Below are 19,067 nucleotides of genomic sequence, written 5' to 3' on the forward strand. Positions count from 1 at the left end.
TTCAAAGGAAGAAGGAAGATTTTCCCACTCACAGTATCAAATAACAAAACAACACAAACCATTCGGAGTTTCTACGCTACTTTTCTTTTCTTTTTCGCCAAAACCTTTTTCAAGTGACAGAGAGGAATACGCACTCCTCTGGTCGAGAATTGTCAGCTAGCTAGAATTTCTTGGCAACACTGGATTTCGGAGAAAATATCTGTTTTACTACCATGTAGTAGGAGGAGAAGGTTAATAGGTCAATTTTCCATACCTTCCCCCAAGGTTTTTAAGATGTTTCAAAAAGCTTCTCTTTACTCGACTTAGGCGTTCGTTTATCCAGAAGATGCATGAACCATTCTTAACCAAATTTGACATGGTGACTCAAGGCCGCACGCTGAGTGTCGTAAGGGAGAGGTCGCATCTCCAGATAGGACATATCATTGAGGAATAATCACCGAAAAACGAGGTGCCCATTGACTTAACCTTGGAAAAGTATTTGGCGCCCGAATTCACATTGCTAACAATGAAAAATACAATTTTCAGCATTAAAAATAGAGCGAAACTAATTCGTTTTTGTTCTGCAAATACAATTTTTCAAATTCATTATGCTTTTCGCTGATATGCCAAGTTCAACTATTTGCATGTCGTGTTCGTTCACGAAAACAATTGATGCACTAAAAAATTCTATGAATAATCAATAAAGGTTGATCACTTTGCAATTAATGAATACCTAGTTTTATATTTATTATCTAAATATGTGAAAAGTTTATTTCTTATAAATCAGGATATTTGGATTCTATATTGTACATTAATAAACTATATTTCGTAAAATTTTAAAATCTACTAAGCGTACGGAAGTGACATTTTCAAACAGTTCTCCTACTTTAGTAAGTAGTCAGAATCATCATAAGCCTATGTATAGCAAGCACAAAGTATACAGTTACAGATATAAAAGCACAAAGTATATATATACAGGGGCGGATCCAGGATATGATCAAGGGAGGGGCTAAGCCTAATTTTGCCGTTTTATCCAGTTTAGAGCAGGATTGAAGCCCGTTTTATTCAGTGTATACCTGAGGGTCAAGGGGGGCTATAGCCCCCTTGAATCCGCCGCTATATATATATATATATATATAAGGAGAGGTCTCCTAACGGAGGAGCTCATTTGGATCTCATTCTGATTCTCATCTCATTGTCGGATTTTCATGGACGTCGAAAAGACTATGCAGAAAGACAGCTCTGCAGGACTGCGACTCTATTAGTTAGAACACACGATTTCATTACACTGTTTTGACCTTAAGAATCTGAATAATAGCTTAGCGTTAGGCTACCAAGGATGGAGAAAAAGAGATCGTTTGTGTAAACCATAATCTCTTGTTCAGTACTATAAAAATGCATTGCTATGTCACGCTATTGGAAAGAAGTCTCCCATAAATCAAATAGATTATTTCGACATATCTCGATAATTTAATTTATAACATTTCAACAATTCTTGGTTTGTCAGAATATTGACAAATAGAAATGAAATATTTCAAGTTTTAACGTCCCACGGTTATGCACTTTAGGCTGAGGGAGAAGATGATTTAAGGCAAGTGAATGATGATGGAAGAATTGGTGGAATGAGAAAATGGGAGGAAACGGGAGTACCCCCAGTAAATTCACGGACACGATATTGTCCAGCACAAACCTAGTTGGTCCGGGATCGGGCCAGGGATCCCACGCACCAGAAGTAATCTCTGCCGCTGAGCCACCGTGGCCCAGTGTCAGAATATTGAATAAACTACTCATATAATGGTAATTATAGAGAAGTTGTCATATTTTATTTACTCCTTTCTTCTTATTATTTATTTATTGGCTCTAAATTATTTATATACTATCCTTGGTTAATTATTATTAAATAGTTTTATTTATTGTTTTTTTACTCTTCATTTTGTGCTTAGCAATCTCTCCATACTTTAACTATGAACTTCATGTACTAACTACTATATTTCTTATAAGAATTTCTTTCCTTTTCAATTGCAAGTTCATTATTCTTCATAAAGTATGTCTAACTATAATTATTATAATAAGAGGACGTGAGACATGTGTAGATTCAAGTACTGTGTAAGTCGAATGGAGTATTGGCTTGTGATATGACGACATTAACAACAGTTGAAGAATGGGGCCACAGTGGCTCAGTGGCAGTGCGCTCACCTCTGATACAGGGGATCATTGGTTCAATATCAAGCCATATGAGTTTGTGGTGGAGCACATTGTGTCCTTGCGTTATGTTGGAAATCGCTAGTTTACTCCCACATTCTTATTCCAAAAAATCTTTTCATTAATTATTCACTTTCATTAACCAATTGAAGTCAGATTTAAATATCCTGCTGTAAGCACAGGAACTAGATTTAAAAGTCATGGGAAAGTCTTCGCTCTATGAACATGTTCAAAAATTTATTTAAAAAGGTGACATTAAAAAAGCTCCATTAAAATGCATTAACAATATTTTTATTTACTATGAATTTCTCATTTGATTGGCTATACTTCATGACTTCTGATCGTCATATGATTTATATGTTTAAATACCGATACTTCTCTCGCCCACAGCTCGTCCTATGATTCCAATTAGTTAATTCTTTTAACATACACATCTTAACTGTGAGATGTAAAACTGAAAACTGAAATTTTCTATTATAATCAAAGAAATATAGTATATATATATATATATATATATATATATATATATATATATATATATATATATATATATATATATATATATATATATATATATTATAACTTTTAAGTACAATGATACATTGGTATACATCCGCTTTGGAATAAGTCCAACTTGTTATAGGTCCTTTTCGGACACGAAAAATTTTGTTTGGTATACGACCTTCGTTTGAAATACCAGTCTCATACTAGAACTTGTATGGGTCAAATTGAATTATGGTACCACACGCTACCCTTGTTTACTCCTCTCGAGACAAAGCTATTAATACCCATGAACGACAGTACCGTGCGTTAGTACGTTTACGTACTGTACACCCGTAAAGAGTACACAAAAAGACTTATTATTGCTACGGGTAAGAGCTGAAGCAGGAGCAAAGTTCTTAGGACATATTTTTAGTAAACATTAAACCTGCTAAGCCTCATCCAGGTCCAACTAAGGAAAGAAGAGAGAAAAGAGAATGAAAAATTTACTAGAATCTGAGATTCCCAAAATTTTATTGGAATCGGACCCTCCTTCCGAACAATAATATCTTCTTCTCCTCGCTTCTCAGCACCAACCTAGTTAGCAGTCGATTCTTCTGAGCAAGATAAAGTGAGATTAAATTTTATTTCAACTAATTGCTTTTATTTATTTTAGTATTAAGAAATGTTTAAATTTATTTTATGCAACCCCCTTTAACCCATTAATACAGGGATGCAAATAACCACTCACCCGCTCGCCCGGAGCGAGTGGTTCATCGGTGCGGGCGAGTATTTCATATCATATCGAAGGCAAGTAAATTATTTCTATTGTGGGATGTAGGCTAATAGCTTTTTGCTTGGGCAAGTAAAATTTTGTTGCTTATTTGCATTCCTGCCTTAATATACCGATTATTTCTGAGAGCGCTTCAATTTTCGTATAATTCTTTATTTCTAAATTCTAACAATCACTGTGGGACAAATCTAATGGCAACAATGACATTATCTTTAATGAAGACAACAATGATATACGTAGCCCTAAAATTTTGCTTTAATAAAACCTTAATTATACTCGTCAGAATATGGGCAAACCATCATTTTCGGACTTTTAAACTTTGTACAATTCAACAGTGATGATGCCCAACTATACTCGAGGTTTTATGTTAAGGAGTTAATGTATAATATGCCAATTAAGATCGGATTAATCATTCTTCTTTTATTTCTTATGAAGAAAATTCATTTGGTATACGTCTTTTTGTATAAGCACAAGGATTTGGAACGGTTTAAACACATATACCGAGGAGCCACTGTACTTAAAAATATTTCTGCATTATTAGTTTATATATGCACTGCACTTCCAAATATTCATGAACACAACAAACTTCTATTATGCGAAGGGGCACCATCATATTAGTAGAAGACAGGGAATATCCCATCTTCAGATAATAGAGATAACATTTGACGATACTCGATTGCTGTTAAGGTCCATTGATAAACAAAAGACTCCAACGCTGATACCCCACCAATCACACCACCCACCGTTTTTCTAGGAGTGCCAGCAGATGCTTCACACTAATCTAAGGAGATTGGTGCCTGGCCAGTAGCGAACATTCTATTTGTTCACCTAGGCAGAAACGTAAAAGTTGGCCTAATCTGTGAATAAGAGGTCGTAGGCGAAACGGGAATTCTGGCGTATTTGCTCTTTTGCTCATTCCGTGAATTCCAAATGCCGATCGGGGTCATCCTCTAACAGATGTTGGTGCACTTGTAGCTTGTAGGAGTGCTACTTAAGCAGAGCAAAACACGCATGATAGATGTGCGACTAACATAACTCTCCTGGAATAAACGATGAGTGCTTCGATTCGGACTCTTGCTAAATGGTACCAACACTGCAATTGACGTTGTTTCGTCAGTCGCTGTGCATGCCCTCCTAATTTTGGTTTGTTGGCCGCGGGCCCTGTTTTTCTGAATTTCTTAATCAACTTACTTACTGTTGTATGGTTAATGGTTGTCCTATCTGGTTGACACTTGTTAAAACCATCAGCAACAACCATTGTGCTTCGCTCTCCCGACATCAAAATGATCTCAATGCATTCCTCCTGCGTGACAGCCATGTTACCTTACTGAAACGATACCAGAAAACAAAGAAAAAAATCATATCTTCTTTGTGGTAAGTGATAAAGCAGAAACAAACACATCGTTGAATTCCTGAGAAGCCGTGGATGGTCACATTCGAGATTAATCATGTGCAGGGGTGCCCATCCCCCTCAAAGCTGATGGCGCACTCCCCCCCAAAACTAATAATCTTTTCCCTCCTCAAAACTCAAGTCCTCTAAAAACAATTGCCCAGTGTAGCAGTAGTTTTTATAGTACTAGTAATTGTTATTTTTGTTGTTGTTTTTATTTTTTGTAGTAGTATTATAGAATGCTTGTAGTAGTAGTAGGGGCAGTAGTAATTATAAAAATGGCATTACTTTTATTAGTAGTCTTGGTAGTGTACAATACTAAATATGTTCTATAAGGATATTGAAGGGTATAAAAACTTCTACACACTGTGTATGGCACAGGTATTCTTTTTTTACAATTAGTATTATTATTTTTTTCTTTACAAAATATTAATATAATTCCCTTGTACATGAAAAGTAAGACGCAAGTTACAAGTTATTGAGTTTGATACCAAAAGAAAATGTTATCCTGGAAATTAGCCTACAAAAAGAAGTGATATCCAACAAAAAACATTCCTGTAAAAGAGCCAAGTACGAGTGGCCTTAAAAAGAATTGAAATCACAAAAACAGGCGCCAAGTTCTGGTGGACAACAGTTACAAACACTCACTGGCTCACTTCAAATTTAGATTTGAAACTTGGCTGTTGCCCTGCATAGGTTCCCGGGGCCCAACTTTAATTTTAAATGGAAGCAAGGTGTGAGTGGTATCTCGTTCGATAGATCTTTAAAAACTAAAAAGCGTTGTGGCAAAAGATCTTTCATATCGGGCACTGTATTCAAAATGGCCGCCAAGACATGTTGCCTCTATTAGATCCTATTTTAGGTTTTATTTTACATTTATAATACAAAGGTGAAAATTGTTAGGTTTTATTTCAAAAATAAAAATTATTTTTTGTGGGGGGGAGGACAATTGTCCCGATCGCCCCGCCCCTTGGATCTGCCTCTGACTTGAGCATATGCGTGAAGTGGTTTATTACGAACAGAACAAAAAGAACTATCACAGGGAGGGGGATTCATTCTCGAGATTTAAAAAAAAAAATCGCATCGTGTTCCAATGTTATTCTGACGACAGCAAAATTACTTATTTGACATTAGAGTAAAATTCTTCCCCAATTTTTTTATTCCCCCCAATTTTTTCTCAATGGCACAACTTGCGCCATTCATCCCTCCTGTGGGCGGCCCTTCTCTCTTAAAACGAACCAACCTTTTCTTTCATACGGCTACTTGCGCGGTACTTCATTCGGAGTATCGAAGCAGGGGGTACGGGGGTTCACCCCGGAAAATTTTTGAAAATTAGCTTCTCAAAATCGTGTTTTAATGCTATTCCGACAATAAAATTGCTAGTTCGAAAGTAGAGTAAAATCCCCCCCAAAGTTTTTCTCAATGGCGCAGCTTGCGCCATACATCCCCCCTGTGGGCGGTCCTGATCATGTGTAACTTCAGTAACGTATAGCCATCTATTCGAGCACGATAACCTCAAATCAGGCGAGCATCGAGAATGTTTTGTTAGAGGGTTCAATTTTTTTCTGGGAGTCCAATACGTCTGTCTCTGTGTATTATAAAGCCTTACCTTCCGACGCAATGTTTGGGCATTTCACATGCCTTACACCCGAAAAGACGACAAGTACTTGTTAATTACTTCCACCTGCATTCTCAGAAAATCTGATGGAACTAGTTTATTTTCATAAGGAAAGGAAGGTATAAAATCAAATCTTTAGGCTATATCAGTTATTTCTATATTATACAAAAATATAGTTATGCTAAGAAAGTCAAGTTACGAATTTTTGAGGGGTGTCCGGACCCGATGGGTCCGGCCGTGGGTGCGCCCCTTCCTCAGATTGAATATTTAGTTTTGAGCATTGGCAACATTTTGTTGTGGCTGAGTCCGTCTGACTTGTGATTTTCATTATTAGCAACACTGAGATCGTTAGATTTTAATTCACGACGGTAAAGTGCAGGATTACCAAACTTATTAACGTAAATTATCTTATACCGGTTATATTAACTTTCTTTTTATAATTTTGTAGGGTTACCACCGGTAGCCTACAAAATACGCCACTGGTTTAACCCAAGCGAGTAAGCAGTGTTGCAGTAAGCATTTTGTTTTGTCAAACGCAGTCTAGTATATTCCAATTTATTTTTTCTAGAAAACTTTCAGATGAAATATGATTTCGGGATTTTTTCGCAACGTATAAACTTTTATTATGTGAATGTACAGTAAAGTGATGGAGTAAAAGGAGTGCGGCAGCGCGTAGTAAATAGCAGTTCAGTCCATCATTTCTGTCTTTTCATGAGAGTGAGAAACTCCTATAGAAACTGTATAGTGTAGATTGACCTCCATCTCATGTAGGCTGTGATGTAAAAAAAAGTTAAAAAAAAAAAAAGCAGTTAATTAGCGTTTCATCTCGCCAGCTCACTACCCTGCAGTTAGTTTGCTTGAGTTCACGTTGCCAGGTCGTAGATTTAACTAGATCTAGATTTTTTGTAGCAATTCGGAAAATAAGGTTTCATGGTATGGCCTACAAATTTATTTTATTGACAAATATATCGTTATATATATATATATATATATATATATATATATATATATATATATATATATATATATATATATATATATATATATATATATATATATATATATATATATATATATATATATATATATATATATATATATATATATGTGTGTGTGTGTGTGTGTGTGTGTGTTAAATTTCCAATCGACTCTGCAGCATTTATTATACTTCGGTAATTCGTATATTTTACAGAGAATTATCATTACATAATATGCTACTTACAAATTCAAATATAGAATCATATATATATTTGTATTTGTAAAACTTGTATGGGTTATGTTATGTTATTGTGTGTACTAAAAAGTTGACTGCTCTAGTAGGTATAAGAACCACCGCACGGCTCCTAATAAAATCCATCTTATAAGTTACATTTGTACTTGTATTAGGAATTGAATCAATCGTCTCAAAAGCAAATTTGGCTCTATAACCAAATTATCTGAAAAGCAAAAAGAAACGTTTCAGATTTACCAGTCACTGTTTTAAAGCATCTGTTACTTGGTAATCCATGGTATAAACGATCTGTTTATGGAAAAATTTAACTACGTAAATTCTAATTTTTCACCTGATAGACGAAAAAATGTATCGTTATTATGGACAAAGTCGGTTTTCTTAAACTATTGTTTCAAATCACTACTTGTTGTCAAGAAGTGTAAACAATGAGATATTATTGTAAGTAGTTAATAAGAATTGTCCTGAGTAACCATGGTATCATATCAATTATTATCGGCATGAAATGAGTTATACAAGTATTTGGATGTATAGTGAATATATCCAAATAAATATACATTTTTAAATTTTAAAAATAAAGTTAAAAAGACGTGAAGTGAAAGTTAGAATAGATTGATATAATGGCTTTGTAACACGTTCAAAGAAAGAAAGTATAAAAATATATGTGGTACTTGATGATCTAAATGAATCTGCACTGGTGATTTTTAGCACGAAATCGTAAGTACAAATATATTAATAAGTAGTATTGTTTGATACTTAAAATCATCTTGGTTAAACTGCATATAAATAATTTTATTCGTTTATACGAGGTTTAATAAAAACAAACAAGAATATTCTACTAAAGTAAACGCAAAATACTCCATAAAGTTAACGCAAAATACGCAAAATACTTCAAACCATGAAAATCATCCAGTATAACCTTTCCTATGTTAATTCCTTTAATTGTTCATTATTATAATTATTATTTTAGTATTATTACGTTCATTATTGACTGAATAAGAGGTTAAAATGAAATGTCTCAGTCTGAGTAACACTAATATCTAATAGTGAATTAAGACTGCTTCGCCAGGGGTGCTGCCTACCCAGAGTTGCCATTCTCAGAGAACAAAAGTATCGATTTTCGTCTTTAAAAGTAAAGTTTTAAGATATACGTCCTACGTTTATGCCGGCTAGGCTAAGGAAGACGGCAATGATGAGAAGTGAATGAAATGGTGGAATGAAGAGAGCGGGAGGAAACGGGAGAATCCCGAGAAAACCCAAGCACACGGTGTTTGTCCACTACAAAGTTCACCTAGCGCGAGCTGGGATCGAACCAAGGATTCCATGCACGAGAGGTGAACACTTTACCACTGAGCCACCGCGGCCCATCTTTAAAAATATCTGTTACAAAATTTATCTTATATTCGTTATGTATGTGATAATTGTAGCAAAAGTATAATACCACCAATAATAGCAGTAACATGTAATAAATTTATCTAATACTCTTCAGTTTCGAACTTCAAATCTGTTCACCAATGGTGTCTTCATCATTTTATAAAAATCCTTATTAACACAATTCTGAAAAACAATATTTTCACCTCGTAATCGTAATTGAATTTAAAGAATTGATGCAGGGCTACCATTGCTAATTTTCAAATCGTTATTGGTTTATTTTAGCGGGAATGACTTAAAAACCTCAGTATGTGTGTGTGCGTTTTATAATTATTTAATGCACACTACAATTTATTTGTACATTGAAAAACTACAAAAAAGTATGCGTTCTAAAACTATTGTATATTCATCGCAAGACATTATCGTATACAGCATTACAGCTTAAATTACCGTATATTATTATAGGTTATCATAAGGTTTCAAGCCTGTGTCTGCCTAATGCTAATAGATGTCACTAGCGTGTAGGCAATTTGGAGATTTAAAAGTATTGTGACATTTAATTGTAACTTAAAAACTACATTGTTTCAATATTCTTTTAAAATAGAACAAGGACCTATAACAGGAAAATTAGACAGAATAAAGGGGAAAACTTCGAAAAAAAATTCTAATAAGCTGAATTCTTGTGAAGATTTTACTTTGATGTCCTCAGCATATCCTGAAAAACCCTTAATTTGAGCCTTGGGTTTTCTATAAAAACTACAGACAATTGTTGTCTTGTACCATTAGGACAGTAAAAAAACTAACAAGCTTAAGCGCCATCACACGAAGCACCATTAACCATATTTAGCTTTTAGAGAATTAATATATGTGTAACCACAAGTTAGTTGGTGACAAGGGCGCCGATTTCTCTGTAAATTTGGGGGGGGGGCATTCAGATGCAGAAGGCATATATATGAAGATTTTAAGACAAATTGCTCTCAAATTATGCCAAATATTGTGTATTCATAAATACAATAGGGGGTCTCACATGAGCTTTTTTTTGGGGGGGGGATCGGCGCCCTTGGTTGGTGAGCAATTTAAAAAAAGTTAAATGTAAGTAATTAGAACTTTTAAGTACGATTTTAATCTATAGCGTTCAGCGAGCCGAAGGCTTAGGGCAAACAACTAGTAGAGTTATAAAACTGAAATATTCTTACATATGAAAAAAATATGTCTTCGCAACTAAAAACTACTGTAATTTTTTGATAAGTTAAAATTACTAAATATAAAATTTCATAATGTTAATCCTACGAACATATACGTGATATGCGTAAGTGAAGTATTTATTGACAGAAGTCCGCAAAATGGCATTTCAATTATAATGATGTAGACAGGTCGTTAACCATGTGAATATCTTAAGCTTTTCACAATTTAGGCAAGACTAAAGGCATACCTTAGCATAATCGTTATTCCACTACCTTGAATTCCAACAATGACCGGAAGACATCTCAGTCTGTATAACGCTAATTCCTAATAATAAACAGTGTCATTAATAGGTATCGCTATCTACACTATCACTTTAAATCAATATAATCTTTTGTATAAAGAAATCCACAAATAATTGTATAAATATGGTACGAAGTTTGGGTTGGTTACTGGACAAACTAAAAATAACAATATAAATATTAAAGTTTTTAAAGTTAAAAACAATTTTAAACTATAATGTGTAGTGGGCCGAAGAATTGAGAGGAATAACCAGAGCCTACTAAAGGCGAAAACCTTCCGACGCAATGTTTGTGCATTTCACATACCTTAAGATTATGCAACCTAGCATAACTGTGCTGACGGTTGGGTTGCATGCTTCCCTTAATAAAAAAAAAATAATTCCATTTAATATGAGGAATGTCGGCAAGTCCATCCACTTTTCTTTGAAAATGCCTTTTTCCTCACTTTTTCTCTCGTTAAAATGAACTCTGACGTACCTGACTAAAACGATATCATCCAACACCCATTATATTCAAGTGAAAAATGGCGTTGAAGCTGACCATAATGCTACTCCGTTAAGTCTATAGTTGATTCTTTTCTTAACAAGTATTTTGATTCTACCTGGGCCTGCGAACAATCATTGAAGTATTCAGTCATTCTCAATGAAACTGTTTTATAATCAGGTGCCTCTTTAGATAAACATTCTGACATTGAATATCCTGAAGAAAATGATTAGATTTGAATACACTGTATATTTTTGCTGATAAAAGTTTTGATGTTCAAAACTGAGGTACGTTTATAAACCTAATTTACTTGGTATTGAAAAAAAAAAAAAAAAAAAAAAGCGAAACAAGATAAGAGTTGCATTTTCAAGCAGTTTTAAACTCGTTGTAATTTTTGTATGTTTATAAGCGTTAAGTCCAACACTATATCGATTTTGTTAAGCCACTAAAGTTCAAACGGCATGCAAAATGACATTTAATAATGCTCTTATAACGCATTTATCCGTATAATTGTTCTATAAAAATATTATTTTTTTAAATGAGCGATTTTGATTTTTCTCCTTTAAAATTTGTCAATGGACTTAACGGGGACATTCCTAATATGACTTCTATTGATTGATTATTTGTCATGGCGTGATATATAATTTTGTCAGCACAGAACCCGCTAGAGATATTCGAATTTTGTTATTTATAACTAAGAAAAATCAAAATTTAACTAAAAATAAACAACACAAAAAGTCTAATCTGAAGTCTTCATCCTAACATGGCATTTATTTAAAACGTCTAAAAGGATATTATTTTTTGGGGGTGTGTGAGCAGTCCCGGTGGGGGCTAGGGCGAAAAAGTGTAAAAAGCTTTTTTCAGGCCAGCCATTCTGAATGAGGTTTATCTGGGTTTTCCTAATTCACACCAGGAAATGCCGGGATAGTACATAACATGTAGGTCCAAGGCCGCTTCCTTCCTTCCCCAATCCTTTCTTGCTTCCCTTTCCCCGGATAGAGTGCTCGCCGAGAGACGTCATCCCTTATACATGACGGGCTAACATAGCCTTAGATTTCGAAAGCCCAAGAATCTAAATCCTAAATCCCTAATGATTTGTTTTGGTTCCTTGTTCCTTTCCAGTTTAACATCTATTTTATAAGCATTGAAATTTTATATGTACCTTACGAAACATACACGTATAGTTTTGCTGAAGCATTGATGTCAGTTGAGCTTCCAGCGGTAATCGAACACGAATCTATCACATAAAAGGCTGGAATGCTTTCAAATTTTACAAGTGGAATGCTTAGTATAGTACATGAAAGTGTACTGTATGAAAGTGAAGTTCATTACACTTCATATGAGTACACTATATGAAAGTGAATAATTATAAAAGGAATTAATGGAATAAGCATGTGGGAGGAAACGGGAGAACCCCGAGAAAACTCATGAATTCACCACAATCTCACACGGTAAAGGATCAAAGCAGAGATCTCTAGCACCACAGGTGAGCACTAATGTGCCGCTACGCATTATATACGCTAGTTCAGGAATTTCTACATATGTTAACGCCAAAGAATCTTCCTTTGCTTTTATAGTAGCTATATGACAGAAAAAAATATTTAAAGAAATCTTGTTGCTCTTAATCTAATTTTTGTACTCCTATCTCGTTTTTAATTCATGAGACGCATTTGAAATACCACATTGAGGCACATAAGGCAACAAAAAATAGCCATTAAGAGTCAAATAAAACACAAACTTCTAGACCACAACATTCCTGCGTAAGCTATTTGACCTTTTAAATCAACTGTTTGTTTTTATGCAATAGCGGTCAAGAACACATTTCTATCAATTATTGATTCGTTTGCTGAGTTTTACCTTGAAATTGTAAACTTCGTGACAAACTCTTCAATACCTTACGCCTTCACAAATCACGTATTCTTAACTCAAGACTTACCAAATATTAACATCAATCACGTAACATGTAAGATCGAAATATCTTCAAACTTACTTTCTTGTGGGGAAGAAATATATTCTTTTCGCATTTTATTTATTCAGCTCGAGAGTGAAGATGTGGTAAATCAGTGTTTGTAAGTTCTCGGGCAAGTGACCGCAAAAGACCTTAAAACAACGTGATGAAAAGTGTAACGAAACAAAACCTTGTAGTGAAAAATTAAGTCCGGTGTGGTGGTCCTTGTACCCCATTGATGGTAACGCCTGATTGGTCGTTGCTTGTTATTCGATTTGCATATCGAATTGTTGTGTCCGTCTTCAAGAGCGGGCCAATGTGGGTCAGCTTGCATGAGGGGGAGCGCTCTAATCTATAAGAGTATATGACGTGTCGCGTCGGCGATTGTTAGGGAGGGGAAGCAACACGCAAACAACAACAAATCCAGCGCTTTAGTAATGGGTGCGTAGAGCAGTTGTAGTTCCACGCGACCAGCCGAAGAGAGTGTTTCTGAAGTCCACGAGGAAGCGCTAAGAAGGACAACACACAACCTGTTAGAGCGTTGCCCGGTGGCCCCAAAAATGGCAGACGATAGCGAAATTATTCGCACAAAGGAACAACTGAAGTTCTACCCGGCACAATTACCCATGCTTCCGGCTCCAACGTCATTCTTACCACCACTCAACAGGTAACATTACAAAATTCTAAATTACTTTTATTACTTTACATTGCATCAATAAGATAATGATCATGCATCAACTACCATGTTATCTTTGCTCGATGCCTGTCATACTGAGATTAGTTCATTTGTTTTATTTCTACTTGAGTTCGTCTTGAATTTCTTGTTCCATGCACGTTAATTGAGATATTGCTTTTGCCGGAAATCGAATCTATACCTCTATTGCGAATTTATTAACAATTGTTAAATCAGTTCAATTGAACGGATCATTTTAGAAAACGATACCTTCATACAGTATAAACAGGTCAAGTCTCTTTTGGATGAATAATTCTGAAACACTAAGAAAGGGAACTACGTACAGCAATTAGATCTAGATTGTTTTCATTTTACGATTACCTTTGGAGTGACACACACGATGTTGCTTGAGGTATTTCATTATAAACTCTGGATCTTGTACTTATTTTGTACGCAATTTTCTTGTATATGTTACAATACTTTCGGTAATTTAAGGTTATTTTCTACAATTACACGTTCCATTATGTTACATTGAGGGGCACCGTGGCTTAGTTCTGGAGCACTTAGCTCTAGTACGTGGGGTCCCTGGTTCGATCCCCAGTCAATTAATTTTATGGTGGACAACATATGTGTCCGTGGGTTTTCTCGGGGTACTTCCGCTTCCGTCCACTTTCGCATTCCACCAATTCTTCCATAATCATTCACTTGATTTAATCATCGTCTCCCTTAGCCTAAAGGGCATAATCGTTGGATGTTAAACTGAAGTATTTCATTTCATTTCAATAAGAAAGTTTCACTTGTTTTAGTATAACATTGTGTGATAATGAACGAAATGATAGAATGAAGATAGTGGTAAGTAATTGGAAAACCTATACATCTACCATAAAGCCCACTTGGCGAGAGTTGGAATCGAACCAGGGATCTCACACACCAGAGACGAGCGCTCTACCACTAAGCTAGCGCGACCCTAAGGAAGTCTCATGTTTATTCGAGGATATTCTTTGTTAGCAGAAGTTTGTTTATATATGTATGCAATTGTAATCAAAATTAAACTCCATTACATACATGTTTTAGTCTTCCACCTGATCTATTAGATAGTGCGTGAACCTTTGGTATACGTGGTCCCGTGTTGGATTTCCGATGCTCGTATCCCTTCTTCTTAAAGGTTAATGGTAAAAGTAAAAGTAAAATGAAGTAAAAATAGTAATAATTAGGGAAATTAAGTTACTGAGGAACGTTCAGTAAATCTTTTAACTACGAAAAGAGTTTGTAGCGCGTGTGCTTTTGATTCATGTGGTCCCGGGTTGAACTCGCGGTGATGCAGCACAAACATTTTAATTGCACAATCATTGATACTAGTAACCCATTGACTTACATCAATGATACGCATCCTTTAGCCTAAAGGACATTGTTAAATTAAAAATAAAATCCTTTCATTTAATTTCTACGTATATTTTTTTGTCAATGGTTTAAAGATAAGTCAATTTGAATATGGTCTACAAAACCTTATGAGGAATTAGTTATTTTCTGTGTTAGGGAATACTGTACTCAAATTAATATATTCGTTCGGAAATCATTAACAAATGTATAGGATAGGTATGCATATGCATGTAGAATGGTAATTATATAAGAATCTACAACCGTTATTTTTTCTTATCTCAAGTTTTATTCTATCTAACTCTGTTCTAATCAACTCTCATTCCTTTAATTAAGTTTCATTATTTTTAGAGCTCGATTAACCGTATTTCCAAATCGTTTCTCTGTAGCCAATAGAATAGAAATTAGGGAATTTGCCAGTTTTATTGGTTTGTAAAGTGAGAAACCATTTTATAGAGGTCGAACAGAAAACCTTTTGTCTGTATTATTTTCTTGGTAACATTATGTTTAAGGTACTAAATGTTCAAACTAGCTTTTAATTGGCATGCGTAAGCAGAGTGATCGTATTGTATTACCGGAAAAAATAGATGGAAATGAAATCTTCAGTTTAACGTCCCACGCAATGCCCTTTAGGCTTCGGGAGACGGATGATTAACGCCAGTAAATTATAATAGAAGAATTGGTATAACGAAATGTGGGAGGAAACAGGAGTACCCGGAGAAAACCCACGGACACGGTGTTTTCTACCACAAACTTACTTGGCCGGGGACCCCACGAACCAGGGACCCCACGAACCAGAGGTAAGCGCTCTAATACTGAGCTAACGTGCTCTCCAAGTAGAAGATAGATAGAGCGCTTCTTATTTATAGACCCATTAACCTTGAATAAAGATCAAAGTATACAATGAAATCAAACTTGACTTTTCAATTTTTTTTATTTTATGTATAGAACAATAAACATAGCGCACTCATAACAAAAAAAAATAGTTTGCAGAAACGTTCTTTTTGATTCGTACTGAAACTTCCTTGTATGCAGGAATCGAATCAGGAAAATATTGAGACAGTGTTTTGTGTGTTTGAATCTTGGCTTTGATACAAGCTGTGAGTTCAATTTCGTTGGGCGCACATGTGGTTCCACTCTCACGTTAAACTGGTTTAGAACATGAAGCGGATCATTGGTTCACTTAATCTCGGCTTTGAAAAGGGATATTAAATCCCAACACAAATTTATGCAACTGTACGCATATTGACAACTATACACTGGAAGTTAAGACATTGAAAGAAAAAAAAATAGTTTCAGATATTTCAAAGTTCATTAGAAAAACCCCGACAAGAGTTTCATTTTTAAAATATATATAAACTAAACATATTTTGAAATTAATAATGAAATACACGTGAGTATCTGCAAACGTTTGTATATACATCTTGAAGTGTACGAGTTATAGTCATTGTATTTTTGATATTGTCCTTCTATATATTATTTTTTTTTCGTTAAAATGTGGTCAAGATAAGAAAATATACATTTGAGTCTCAGAAATGACATTTTCTCAAAATAGGCAATATATATATATATATATATATATATATATATATATATATATATATATATATATATATATATATATATATATATATATATATATATTGAAATAGTTTTTGGTATTTTCTGTGAACTTTTGTATTCACTCATCTATTCATAAATATGTATTTCCCGTAACGGGTCGTCTGGTGACGAAAAGCACTTCAGATTATTTTGAAACTTGTTGAAGCCTAACATTGTTCAAACTAAATGATTTTGACCAAATGAACAGTTAACATGTACTCCCAGATCTTGGCTACCATTCAAAAAGAACCTTCTAATCAAGAGGTCAACCTTTTACATTGTATTGAGTGAAACATATTAACCTCTTTCTGCATGATTATTTCTTTTAGCGAAAAAAATAATCAGTATTAGAAATCCTCATATGCGAACTTGAAAAACGAATTAAAACTTGAATTTTAGATTTTTCACTTAATTTCGATGAGAAATAAGTACGTTCCATATATGGCACACTATGCAGTAAGGTAAAATTTCCCAAAAGTGAGCAGGGAATGAATCTTGCGATACATATCACTTCATGCAGTAATATCTATACTATACTATAGGGCTACTATATCTATACTATACTGTCAGTTCTTTGGAAAAAAATGCGCAGAATGTTTCGCCAAAAAATTATATTCGCTGACTAAAATCCACTGCTTCACAAAAACCACGTGTCAACATTTAACCGCCTATCTCACAAAGAACATGTCAGATGACACCAAAATCTCTTATTCATACACTTCAATATCTCATACAGCAGACGAAACAGTCATTTGGCGCCTTTGATAAATCACACAAAAGCTAAAGTGAAAAAAGGGGATGTGTCATATATGGCACGGCATGCGGTAAGGGGTTAAGTTTTATCTAGACTTGTTGTTTTATAATATTTGATGCACATCTGCCTCAAATGTCATCATGTATAGCCAAACCAGCAAGCCAAATCTCTATACTGCGACTCTCAATCTTATCAATACTTTTGGTCCTGGGATTAGGTAACTTATTTAAATTTCATTTTCCTGGAAATTTAGTGCTTTTTATAAAACATGAATATCGAATAGTAAAAGAAGGAAATGAAATGAAATCTTTCAGTTTAACGTCCCACGATTCTGCTCTTTAGGTTAAGCGAGAGGATGATTAAAGCAAGTGAATTGTGATAGAAAATTTTATGGAATGATAATATAGAAGGAAACGGGAGTACCACGAAGAAGCTCACGGACACGATGTTGTCGGCCACTAACTTACTTGGCCGGGATCGAAGGAGAGACCCACGCTCTCTACCACTGAGGCACCGTGCCCCTTCCCGTAAAAGAAGAGTAGACATAAGAAATTCATGGCAAATAAATCTTTAAATATTAAATTTGAAGATAAATACAACATTTGTTGCTGGTATTGTTGGGTGAAATCGCTACAATATTGCTTTACCGAAATGGTCTTTCGCAAATTCTGTTTTCAACCTAACGTTGAAAAAAATACAAAACTGTTTTATTATTGACATCATTAGTGAAGTTACTACAAATTTGTATCAAATACTTGTAGATTGTTCTCACTTAAATTAAGAATGTACGAAAAAGAACAATAAGGAAAATGATTGAAAATAGTTTATAGATAAGCTTCTTTTTGGTGGTACAGTTCAGTTTGAAATAGTCTTTCAGAGTCCACGACGTTCAAAATTTCACCATTAAATATCAGGGAAAGAACATTATTTTTCGAAGTGTGAGTCCGAATATGTTTTCCATTTAACAAACAACTATTTCTCGCAGAAGGTAACTGAGATATTTGTATGTAAGATCCGACCTAGAACAGGCTCCTATAAGATACCGCCAAGATAAGACAAAAAGTATAGACCAACCTGGGTGCACAAATGGTTCCTTTCGAAGTTATAGGCTGCTGAAAACGTGAAAAAAAGGTCCATAGCTCCAAAACTATGGGACCTACCGTAGTCGGGTCAAGACTTTACTAAGGAACTAATATGTGCTCTATCCAAAAATACGTGCTTCAGAATCCTGCAGTATTTCCGCAAAAACTTTTATAGAGGTAGTTAGTGAGTACTTCAGATTATATGCCCGTAACCAAACTGACTGTTCAAAAATTGTTGCATGAGTATCTTAGGATACTGAAACATGTATTTTTGGATAGAGCACATGTTAGTTCCTAAGTAAAGTCTTGACCCGACTACGGTAGGTTCCATAATTTTGAAGCTATGGACATTTAAAAGTTCACTTTTTCAGTTTTCGGCAGCCTATAACTCGGAAATGAAGCATTTGTGCACCTAGGTTGGTCTATACTTTTCATCTTATTTTGGTGTCAGGAATCACCTCCCAAACGTTGTCCGTGTTGTTTTTAAACACCCTGTATATGATGATACAACATCTATAGTCGAAGTTGAATTATATATGGACAAGTTAGTTTCAGTTGCATAGTGGTAGTGGAGAACAGTATGGAAAGAGGAGGGAGCTCCAT

At 34.8% G+C, this 19,067-nt stretch overlaps 1 protein-coding gene across 3 annotated transcripts in view; it reads left to right on the forward strand.

Annotated features, from left to right (window-relative positions):
• Positions 1-19,067, forward strand: part of kat-60L1 (katanin p60 ATPase-containing subunit A-like 1) — a 322,513-nt gene that overhangs the window by 18,944 nt on the left and 284,502 nt on the right. The window contains exon 1 of one of the 3 annotated variants that reach the window (XM_081727155.1): positions 13,445-13,643. The exons of the other annotated variants lie outside the window; for them this stretch is intronic. Within the exon in view, the coding sequence (XP_081583281.1) occupies positions 13,537-13,643 (107 nt within the window). The 5' untranslated portion in view covers positions 13,445-13,536. Of the gene's footprint in view, positions 1-13,444; positions 13,644-19,067 lie in introns of those variants that run through there. 3 annotated transcript variants of the gene reach the window in all.

The sequence above is a fragment of the Thermobia domestica genome, chromosome 1 (assembly GCF_964235325.1).
Source record: "Thermobia domestica chromosome 1, izTheDome1.hap1.1, whole genome shotgun sequence".
Taxonomy (NCBI): Eukaryota; Metazoa; Arthropoda; class Insecta; order Zygentoma; family Lepismatidae; genus Thermobia; species Thermobia domestica.